Consider the following 12285-nt stretch of genomic DNA (forward strand, 5'->3'; position numbering starts at 1 on the left):
GATCTTCTCCAGGTCTGTTTTGGCCTCCCCACTTTTCTTTTGCCCTGTGGGTTCCAGTCCAGTGCTTGCCTAGTGATGTTGTCAGTAGGTTTTCGGAGGGTATGTCCAATCCACCCCCACTTTCTCTTCTTCACATCCTGGCTGATGGCGTTTTGGTTGGTTTTCTCCAACAGGCTGGCATTTGATATTTTATCAGGCCACCTGATGTTCAGAATGCGCCTTAGGCACCTGTTGACAAATGTTTGGAGTTTGTTGGTGGTAGTGTTTGTCACTCTCCATGTCTCTGATCCATAGAGGAGAACTGACTTGACGTTGGTGTTAAATATTCAGATTTTGAAAACGTGAAAACGTGTCTGGCCTTGTTTATTCTGCTTTTGATGTCATCGTCTGATCCACCATCCTTGCCCAGTATGCTCCCTATGAGATATGTGAAGCGGTCAGTCTCTTTGAGGTTGTCTCCCTGTAGTTGGACTGGGAGATCCTGTTTGTTGTTTACCTTCATGAGTTCTGTCTTTTTCACATTGATCTTGAGGCCAGTCTTTGAAGCCTCTTCGGAGAGTAGTGTTAGCTTTGACTGTGCGTGTTGGTGTTTGTGAGAAAGAAGACATAATATATCGTCTGCAAAGTCAAGGTCTTCAAGTTGTTGCGTGAGGGTCCACTGGATGCCAGTCTTACTGACCATGGTTGTGTTTTTCATGATCCAGTCGATGGCCATCAAGACAATTGTTGGTGAGAGCATGCAGCCTTGTCTCACCCAAGGCTCCATGCTCTGCAATGCAAGGCTGCTTACTTCCTGTTAACCCATTCTGACCTGAGATCAGATTCATACAAGGTTTCCACTGGACACACACTGGTCTGATTAACCCATTCTGACCTGAGATCAGATTAAAAAAATGTCAGTCGTTCTTCAATTTTTTCAAAAATAGCAGACCTACAAGCTCGTAGCGCGCCACTCGGTGGCGCGCTATGAGCTTGTAGATCTGCTATTTTTCAATAGCTAAAGCATAACATGATGCCAACACCAAAATGGGTTCCCGTTCAGAATTGGGTTAAAACACATTGACTGCCATTGATGAGATATCTCGTCAATTGAAATCTAACAGTGTTGACAACCATTGACAAGATATCATATATTTAAAGGTTTTCATTGATTAAGTTGGGTTGCTATACCTATAAAACCAGAAATGAACCAGAAGTGAAAAGTCTGTCAATGTAAATAGATTTACTAAAATGCATTTATCTCTGATTATTCTCACAGATTGTGTTTTTGGTCAAAACAATAAGCTTAATTCACGGACCATAACTAAAGAACCGATGATCGCGGTTCCAAAATGTATTTTCCGGGTGAAAGAAACTTTACACAGTGCTTATTTACTTCCGGGTCATGGCGTGGGACCCGTGGGCCTTCAAAATAAGCGTCTCTACAGAAAAAACGCTGGTAGTGGCGAAAAAATTAATTAATTGATACCTGGCGGAAATAGTAGCTCTACAAGCTCACAGCGCACCGCAATTGTGAGCTTGTAGGTCGCCTTTTTTCTGCTTTTGTTTGACGAAATAGGGCATTCATTTACAAAAAAAAATATTAAAAGTTGAAATATGGAGAATACAATGTCTACATCATCGTGTCCCTCACCAAAAATAGCTGACACTTTAATCAAAAGTTATTCCGTTACTCATTCTTATCATTCCTTCATTTTGTTTATTCCCCCACTCCTCTTCTCTGACAGCTGGGAAGGGATAACGCTATACTGTGCTTTGGCTTCAGTGTCCAGAGTACAGACACCTTCAGTGTCCCATTTGCTATAATAAGTGCCAGATTGTTTTCAGTGTTACTTCAACTCTGAGGCTTTTACTGTGTGGTCCCAGAGTTTTCAGTGTTACTTCAACTCTGAGGCTTTTACTGTGTGGTCCCAGAGTTTTCAGTGTTACTTCAACACTTTTACTGTGTGGTACGATATAAACCCCGGCCACATCTCTAGAGGTGGGATATGAAAGATCTGTTTCCATCACAAACATGACGTGCAGTGTTATCATCAAAGCGCAACGATGCACCAAAATGAAACAAAGAAGGCAGTAAAGACCTTTTATAGCAAGTGTTGAAGTTATTAAAGTAAACTATATGACTCTAATAAGACCAGCAATAGCATTCCGTTATCCTATAATGAGGGCTTGTGTAATTAAGCACTGGAGACAGTGCAATAAATGTCTCGTAAATGTCGTAATTAGAGATGATACATGCGTCTGTATGGCTTTTTCATGGACCGTGTCAATAAATTGTGCAAAATACATATGGACGCCCATTAAGATCGCGAGATGATGAAGTGTCCGATGTCCATAGATGTGCGTTTCATGCGCGCTTAGACCTCAATTACTTTGGCCGTTTGCACTGCGTGCTCACTGCTGGCATATGGCGTGGTGTTTTGCTGGTGGCCTGGATTCAATCGATGATTTGCATTTTAGGATTGTGCCATGTTCTCTGCCATTAAAAGGGGACAAAAAATAGATGATGATGTAGATGAATATAGTCGCTTGTTCCGTCTTGTGGTGTGAGGCTGTCTGATCAATACCAGGACTTACTGTCACTTATTGTAGACACTGTACACTGTGTTCACATCCTCACACCCTAGTATTCAGTTCAACTTACCTGTACACACACACACACACACACACACACACACACACACACACACTCACACTCACACTCACACTCACACTCACACTCACACATTCCACTCATCTCCTGTGGCACTTGTCCTTCCCAGGTACTGCAATGAGCACCTGCCCTGTCCGCCACACATCTATTGGTCAGCCTGGTCGGCGTGGGAGCGCTGCACGGTGCCGTGTGGAGGTGGCATCCAGTCACGACGCAGAACCTGCGAGAACGGCAACGAGTGTCCTGGCTGTGGACAGGTATGCGTATCTGTCTGTCTGTCTGTCTGTCTAATATTTGCCCTCTTGCTATTAGTAAATCGAAATAGGCTAAACTTGCTTAAGTGGAGGGCATTTATGAATTGTCCATGATGATGATGATGATCAAAATGATCCAAAATCCCCTCACTATATGCATTAACACTAGTCTAGCACTACCGATAGGTCTTGGAATGTAGAAATGCAAGGTAGTTGGAAAACCAGTAGTGGAGACCAATCTCGTCACAACTCCAATATGAACTTATGAAGGACCTCTACTTTTGTTTTACTCTCTAACTTGTTGCTAACTAACTATGTTCCTAGTTTTGTGCCTCATGTTGAGTAACGTTACTCTTAAAAGTAACTTGTTACGTTACAGGATTACTTAATTATTTTCCCACGATTTTGCAACCCATTTTGTCAATTATCTAATGTAATCCTGGGCGCTACACTTCTTTTCACCTGACAGGGGGGGGGGGGGGGGGGGGAGTTTTCCCAGCCATACGTAGCACGTGTAAGGAACACGTTATTCCGACCAGTTCCTTTCCTGACCTATTGAATAGAATGGTTACTCAATCGACACAGAGACTGCTGGCAGTTAGCAAGGCATCGGCAATCAATTTTTGTGTAACATCCGGGCAACTGTCCATTGACTGAGACAAGCTCATTCATTTCATTCATTTAACAGAAAACAGAGCAAATACATTGGATCGATTTTCCTTTGCATATAGCAACAGAAGAAACAGGGAAATATAGATCTTAAATGTAACTATACGCCGATATATAGGAGTCTCCATAGGGAACCACTTCTGGCTATCAAAGTATTGGCTTAGGAATGCGACAAAACAAAAAAGCATATCTGAATTCAAGTCTCCATGGGGTGAGTAATCGATAGAAAGAAATATTTTTGGGAGGTGAACTATCCCTTTAAATCTGTAACTCTGCCCTGTTATCTGTGCTAGAGAGCACCCGCCTCACTAACTGTGACAGCGTGTGCATTCGAAACCAGTCATGACTGCGTGTTTATGTGTTTAATTGCTTGTGGGTTTTTGTGCGTGCGGTCTGAATATGCGTTTACCTGTCAGGATTCATATTGCTGTAGCCAGCTGCAGCCTGCGTTCCCCTCCAGGACTTTGCCAGATATTCATTAGCCGCATCTGCTTGGTACTGAATGGTACAGACACCTTGGCAAGAGGTGTACAGCGTCTAATTGTTTCCACACAGTTCTAGCCACAAAAGCTGGGAGATTCATTGTCCTCGGCCTCTATTGACTGACGTGTTTACAGACTGACTTGTGAGTCTTTATTACCATAGAGTATTTACTACCACATCCACACACAAGCACACGCACACGCACACACAACCACTGTATAATTAGGTTTATGGCCTGCCTAAAGGTTTCATGCTTAAGCAAGGGTGATGCAAGGCCGTGTTGTTTGCGATGCGATGCGAATGAAGACGCCCTGATTACTGACAGAGACGTGATGGTGCATGCTATCCAGCTGCTATTCCAAACCGCTCTGTTATAAATAAAATAAAGGAATGCACATCGCTGTGGACTCCCTACTTAGATCCCTCTCCAATATGGGTCAGGGTCCTTTCGGACCACTGCTAAAAAATGTTTGGGTGGTGGTGTCCACCTTTTTAGACGTGACATTCGATGCGGTATGTACTGTATGACCTACAGTATACAGTATGTATACTGCGTGCGTGCGTGCGTGCGTGCGTGCGTGCGTGCGTGAGGGCTTTGGTGAGTTATTTGGTGAGTTATTGTCAGTTATTGTGACTGTGTTGATGATACAGTTAACTGCACTTGAGTATGTACATTTTTCAAAACTTTATACTCCACTACAGTACATCCACTACGGTATATCTGACACATTTTTCTTTTTACTTTAGTCACAAAACCTTTTAATGCCAATTATTTTGCCCTTCAGATCTTGAAAGCAGGCCTTTTGCTTGTAACAGAGTATATTTTATATTTTGTCATTGCTGCTTTTTCTTAAATACATAAAAAAAACGTCCTCCACCAAAGGGATTAAATAGGCTGCACTGCAAACAAAAGCATGCTGACAGAGCTTTTAGCAACCCAAATCATATTCAGATGAAAGAGCTCGGCCCACAGACAGAGTAATGAGCCGTAGTAATCTTAAATAAAGCACTGGCAGCATTACAAAACACCCCACACAAAAGCCAGGCAACCCAGGTCCCAGAGTATATACAGTAGTTAGTATACTGTATAACAGGTGATAATGATCCAACGATACGTTTGTGGCTGCAAAACACCAGTTAAAAAGGACTGGCCCACCCATACAGGCGGTAGTTAAACAGTAGCACCGTATCATTTGATCCTCCACCCTGAAACTTTCTGTTCACACGTGCACACACACATCCAAACAGTTAACAGTCTGAGCACGCACGCACGCACGCACACAAGCACACGCACACACCTGCAAGCAGCTGTCTCAGTACTGTCACCATGCTGTCGCCATTATCCAACACTGAAACATGCAGAGAATTCAGGGCATGCTTTCTGGAACCCAACTCTGAGACTCCATTCCATGTGTCTGGACTGGAAGGAAGCCCCCGGTGTTGAGCGTGAAGGGAATATCCATAATAGCCAGTAAGTCCATCTGTCATGCAGTTTGGGGGGCTTGGAGTCTTCCCAGTTTGGCTGTGGTGCATGCGTGCATGGCCCTCATGAGAAGGAGACGGTTAGGGACTATTTGTTTGCTGTGTTTCTGTCATGTTGGCCTGGGGGGGGGGGGGGGGGGGGGGTAGCTTTGATGACAGACAAGGAACTGACACATTATAGAGGGTTGAACAGGATTCACTCTCTCCGTCTGTGTGCTCTAGTGGTGGACAGTAACAAAGTATACATTTACTTGAGTACTGTGCATGCTTTCAGTACGTGACGTATTTGTTTTTTTCCGATACTCATGACTTTCATGCCATTTCAAAGATATATGAAGATTATTATTATAATAATAATAATCATAATAATCATAATAATAATAAAAACTATATATATATATATATATATATATATACTTTCTCATTTGTACTTTTGAATACCGGTAGTTATGTATTTTTTTAAGCACATACATTTGTATACTATTTTTAAAACCAAGTACACCAGTACTTTAATTCAAGTACAAATTTGATGGAGCAACTTTCACTTGTAGTTGAGTAATGTTTGGCCGGGAGTATCTCTATCCTGGTAAACCAGCAGACTGCAGTAGACACATAATATGGAAATGTGGATTCCGCGACCAGGATGCTTTACCAGGCTAGAGTATCTATATACTTTGACTCAAGTACGGGAGTATTTTGTCCACCACTGGTGTCCTTCTGTGTCTGTCTGTGTCCAGTCCTGTAACTGTGTCTCCCCCCCCCCCCACACACACACACAGTGAGAGTGTGTACGTGAAGCTCCCTCCATCACAGACACACCCAATCTCAACAATCTTTCCCCAACCATCTCACTGGCTCCTTGTCTTTAGTTGGACTTACTGTAATTGCCTCTGTCTCTGCCGTCAGCGGTTGTATAATTACACACTGCACACAGACACCTTCATTTTATTTATTCATGTATTTGTTTTTGTCAGGGAAGACTTCATTTGGACGACTTGCTTTAATTGCCATTATTGCTGCCTGGTTACTCTGATCAAAGGGGTGTGTGTTTCCTTTTATTTAGGGCTGTAATAATAAGGTGCATTATGGAACAGCAGCTTTGTTTAACAAGAGCCTGTACGCATTTTAAGCTGCTGAGATGTATCACTCAAACCCCCTTTCCATCACGGTCCTGAGTCCGCAGGGAAGCGAGACGCGTGCTGTTGCACTGCGTTTAATAACACATTGTTTTCACAAGGCTTTGGAAATGATCAGAAAACAGGATTTTAGTTTATTTGTGAATAAAATGTTGAAGTTAAGACCCTTAAAAATGGAGCAATGTGATGGAATTTTATGTGCCATCTGTCCCTGCTCCCTCCCCCACACAGAGGCGCGTTTAATTAAATCGCACGCACACACGCACGCATGCACGCACGCACGCATGCATGCACATATGCCTGCACGCACACACACACACACACACACACACACACACACACACACACCACATAACACACTGCTGATCCATCATCAAAGCTACTTTATTAGACTGCAGAGACCTGATATTATGAACAGTTTGTGTGTGTGTGTGTGTGTGTGTGTGTGTGTGTGTGTGTGTGTGTGTGTGTGTGTGTGTGTGTGTGTGTGTGTGTGTGTGTGTGTGTGTGTGTGTGTGTGTGTGTGTGTGTGTGTGTGCATGTGCGTGTGCGCATGCGTGTGCACGTAAAGACATTGCATTTTCTGCGTGCGAGTGTGCCTCTGTTTTTTATGAGTGTCTGTGTCCAGGTATGTGTCATGGTTTGTCTTTGTCTCTGTGTCTCTCTCTACCTCTGTCCCCCTCTGTCTCCCTGTCTCTCTCATTGTCCCCCTCTGTCTCCCTGTCTCTCTCATTGTCCCTCTGTCTCCCTGTCTCTCTCATTGTCCCCCTCTGTCTCCCTGTCTCTCTCATTGTCCCTCTGTCTCCCTGTCTCTCTCATTGTCCCCCTCTGTCTCCCTGTCTCTCTCATTGTCCCCCTCTGTCTCCCTGTCTCTCTCATTGTCCCCCTCTGTCTCCCTGTCTCTCTCATTGTCCCTCTGTCTCCCTGTCTCTCTCATTGTCCCCCTCTGTCTCCCTGTCTCTCTCATTGTCCCTCTGTCTCCCTGTCTCTCTCATTGTCCCCCTCTGTCTCCCTGTCTCTCTCATTGTCCCCCTCTGTCTCCCTGTCTCTCATTGTCCCCCTCTGTCTCCCTGTCTCTCTCATTGTCTCCCTGTCTCTCATTGTCCCTCTGTCTCCCTGTCTCTCTCCCTCTGTCTCCCTGTCTCTCTCATTGTCCCCCTCTGTCTCCCTGTCTCTCTCATTGTCTCCCTGTCTCTCATTGTCCCTCTGTCTCCCTGTCTCTCTCCCTCTGTCTCCCTGTCTCTCATTGTCCCCCTCTGTCTCCCTGTCTCTCTCATTGTCCCTCTGTCTCCCTGTCTCTCTCCCTCTGTCTACCTGTCTCTCTCATTGTCCCCCTCTGTCTCCCTGTCTCTCTCATTGTCCCCCTCTGTCTCCCTGTCTCTCTCATTGTCCCCCTCTGTCTCCCTGTCTCTCTCATTGTCCCACTCTGTCTCCCTGTCTCTCTCATTGTCCCTCTGTCTCCCTGTCTCTCTCCCTCTGTCTACCTGTCTCTCTCATTGTCCCCCTCTGTCTCCCTGTCTCTCTCATTGTCCCCCTCTGTCTCCCTGTCTCTCTCATTGTCCCCCTCTGTCTCCCTGTCTCTCTCATTGTCCCCCTCTGTCTCCCTGTCTCTCTCATTGTCCCCCTCTGTCTCCCTGTCTCTCTCATTGTCCCCCTCTGTCTCCCTGTCTCTCTCATTGTCCCCCTCTGTCTCCCTGTCTCTCTCATTGTCCCCCTCTGTCTCTCTCATTGTCCCCCTCTGTCTCCCTGTCTCTCTCCCTCTGTCTCCCTGTCTCTCTCATTGTCCCCCTCTGTCTCCCTGTCTCTCTCATTGTCCCCCTCTGTCTCCCTGTCTCTCATTGTCTCCCTCTGTCTCCCTGTCTCTCTCCCTCTGTCTCCCTGTCTCTCTCATTGTCCCTCTGTCTCCCTGTCTCTCCCATTGTCCCCCTCTGTCTCCCTGTCTCTCTCATTGTCCCCCTCTGTCTCCCTGTCTCTCATTGTCCCTCTGTCTCCCTGTCTCTCTCATTGTCCCCCTCTGTCTCCCTGTCTCTCATTGTCCCTCTGTCTCCCTGTCTCTCTCCCTCTGTCTCTCTGTCTCTCTCATTGTCCCCCTCTGTCTCCCTGTCTCTCTCATTGTCCCCCTCTGTCTCCCTGTCTCTCTCATTGTCCCTCTGTCTCCCTGTCTCTCTCATTGTCCCTCTGTCTCCCTGTCTCTCATTGTCCCCCTCTGTCTCCCTGTCTCTCTCATTGTCCCCCTCTGTCTCTCTGTCTCTCTCATTGTCCCCCTCTGTCTCTCTGTCTCTCTCATTGTCCCTCTGTCTCCCTGTCTCTCTCATTGTCCCTCTGTCTCCCTGTCTCTCATTGTCCCTCTGTCTCCCTGTCTCTCATTGTCCCCCTCTGTCTCCCTGTCTCTCATTGTCCCTCTGTCTCGCTGTCTCTCTCCCTCTGTCTCCCTGTCTCTCTCATTGTCCCCCTCTGTCTCCCTGTCTCTCATTGTCCCTCTGTCTCGCTGTCTCTCTCCCTCTGTCTCCCTGTCTCTCTCATTGTCCCCCTCTGTCTCCCTGTCTCTCATTGTCCCTCTGTCTCGCTGTCTCTCTCCCTCTGTCTCCCTGTCTCTCTCATTGTCCCCCTCTGTCTCCCTGTCTCTCATTGTCCCTCTGTCTCCCTGTCTCTCTCCCTCTGTCTCCCTGTCTCTCATTGTCCCTCTGTCTCCCTGTCTCTCTCCCTCTGTCTCCCTGTCTCTCATTGTCCCTCTGTCTCCCTGTCTCTCATTGTCCCTCTGTCTCCCTGTCTCTCATTGTCCCTCTGTCTCCCTGTCTCTCTCCCTCTGTCTCCCTGTCTCTCATTGTCCCTCTGTCTCCCTGTCTCTCATTGTCCCTCTGTCTCCCTGTCTCTCTCCCTCTGTCTCCCTGTCTCTCTCATTGTCCCTCTGTCTCCCTGTCTCTCTCATTGTCCCTCTGTCTCCCTGTCTCTCTCATTGTCCCTCTGTCTCCCTGTCTCTCTCATTGTCCCTCTGTCTCCCTGTCTCTCTCCCTCTGTCTCCCTGTCTCTCTCATTGTCCCCCTCTGTCTCCCTGTCTCTCTCATTGTCCCTCTGTCTCCCTGTCTCTCTCATTGTCCCTCTGTCTCCCTGTCTCTCTCATTGTCTCCCTCTGTTTCTGTAATTCCGCTCCATGCCCACTCCAGCTGTGCTTTGTACTGTGATTATTCTTTGCCTGAGGAAGGTCCGGAGGGACCGAAATGTTGCTTCATTAAATACAATAGTCATGTACCGAGCAAATACACAGTGTGCGGGTGTACCTTATTGCTTTCATTGATGTCCACTGGCCTATGCACCTGTGCATAGGCCTAATGTCTAGGTGTGCGAAAGTTTTCTCCTGTGATTATTCCCCACGGTATACCTGTCTGTTACTTCGGTGTCCATCAGATTGTATATTTTATTATTTATTAATGTCTATGTAGGAACTAGTGGCAGCCTGTTATATCTATATACTGTACCTGTTCCTTGTTGCATGCTGAAGTCCAAGTAAAAATACTTGTGTGTAACTGTGCCTCAAGTTCTGTACGTGTCCACCTGCCTCGCTAACTGTGATACAATGTACAGTATGTATTTACAGTGGTGGAAAGTAACTAAGTACATCTACTTTATACTGTACTCGAGATAACGAGATTTGAGTAAATTGGAGTTAATCCGGCGTTTAAAAAAATATATATTCGCATTTTTTCACAGCTGCTTGGTACTCAATATTACAAAGACCATGGCAAGAGATTTCCCTACAACTTCCCACTTTGATTGTAGTTCAGTGGCCTACAATGCAGTGGCCTTTTCCATGGCGAGAGGTGTACAATGGTGTTCAGGAGTCTAGGTTGTCAACTTATTAATGCAAATTCATGTCACCACATGTCATAAAAGGTTACAGTGCTAGGCGAAAGAGCCATGCATACAGTATGTGTGTCTCCGCCTCAGCTTTCCAACTGTCAGTAAAGAATGTATTTAAAGGGCATTGTCTCCTTTAATAACTCTTGTGCAATTAAAGCAGTGATGCTGCTGAGACAGCTCCTTGCATAAGTTTCAAAACTTGCTCAGCATAGTTGATCCATGTATTATTGCCCAGAAACTCTGCAGTATTGCCATGGAAGATGGCACCCATTCCCCCTTGGGGGGAATGGGTGTTTGCTGAGGCCTCATGCATGTAATGTCATGGTTTCTGAGTTCTGGATCACGCAGTGCCCTTCCAGCTCTTTATACACTTGTGCTTGTCTCTTTCATGGTATGTTATTGTTACAGTCCAAATCCATAGGGTCTAGATGTGGAGAAAGCGCTCTGGAGAGGTGAATATCTCGCTGAATAAAATCCAGACGTGCTCAGTCACCCATTCATGGAACAAAGGGGACAAAAAGGGAAACCTTTCTTTCCTTTGTCTGGTCTCAAACAAAGTCATTATTCATCAGAGCTCCGTGAGCTCTGCTTTGTACACTGGTGAATAGGATTGTTAATACATTTTAATTTAATATGTATTAAATAAATGGGAATCATATTAGTTTCATAGCTATATAATTCCAATTCTATTGTACAATTGGTTTCCCTTTCATAAGCCGTACCGTGCCCTCGGCCTATTCCATCTCCTTACAGTATACCGTATTAAGTGCGGTTACATTCTGTCTGCACTCATTCACTTAAGACCTTGGCATTCTGAAGAAGCCTCAAAAGAAGCAAAGAAAGTAGGAAAGTCTTCATATTTTATTTGGCATAGAGAGAAAAAATTACATCTTGATATCTTGACCGTGGCTGCTTTCACAAGGTTAGAACACCTCGTTCTCGGCAGTGTATTGTCCCTTTTACTGCGAGACGAGCATCTTTAACACCTCGCAGTGAACGTGACACTTCTGTCTAATTTATTTTGAACTCGCTACTTGACTCAGCCGCTTGGAGTTGAAGGACTGAGTGAACCTTACCCGATGGTAGAGGATGTTCCGTATAGTTGCTTAGACTATAATTTCACTACTACTCAGTCGGCTGAAAGGTCAGGGCGACCGTGTTTTTGGTGCGATTTGATTGGCCACTCTCTCCCCCACTCGTCCCTCTCCAGCTGGATACGACATTGTTCAAGCCTGCATCCCATTTCCAACGAATTAAATCATATATGTTTCTAAACACATGTTTTCACTCCTAAAATGTATAAAACTAATAATACATGTGAAAAATATATATTTTGCCGTTGCCCGTTAGTTCTATATTGCTTCATATCCATGGAAGAGTGTCGCGTTGCTGCCTTTTGTTGTTTGTTTTTTCCTTCCACCCAGCAAAGAGCCAAGATCACTCGTCTTTTCTCATGTGTTATCGATGTAATTAATATATGTGACCCCACGCGATGTACAGACTGCTTGACTAGGCATGTAAACATGACATAATTGTATTAATGTTTAAGTGTAATGATGTTATTGACCGGATTATCCGTAGTCCTCCAGCCGTTAGCTTAAATTGCTAATATTATAAGCTAACCGCATTACTAACGCCAATGTATTGCGGTAAATGCGGCATGTCCGCGGTAAATTACTTATACAAGTGAGTCGCGTTATATTTACCTAAATTACCAGCCAAAGTACATTCCAAATAAACAATTATTAGC

At 45.2% G+C, this 12285-nt stretch overlaps 1 protein-coding gene across 2 annotated transcripts in view; it reads left to right on the top strand.

Moving 5' to 3' along the window:
- Positions 1-12285, top strand: part of sema5a (sema domain, seven thrombospondin repeats (type 1 and type 1-like), transmembrane domain (TM) and short cytoplasmic domain, (semaphorin) 5A) — a 187480-nt gene that overhangs the window by 132549 nt on the left and 42646 nt on the right. For both annotated transcript variants that reach the window (XM_083778497.1, XM_083778496.1), the window contains exon 15: positions 2763-2910. In XM_083778497.1, coding sequence (XP_083634623.1) covers positions 2763-2910 — 148 coding nt within the window. The remainder of the gene's footprint in view (positions 1-2762; positions 2911-12285) is intronic.

The sequence above is a fragment of the Protomyctophum parallelum genome, assembly GCF_964188405.1.
Source record: "Protomyctophum parallelum genome assembly, chromosome: 12".
Taxonomy (NCBI): domain Eukaryota; kingdom Metazoa; phylum Chordata; class Actinopteri; order Myctophiformes; family Myctophidae; genus Protomyctophum; species Protomyctophum parallelum.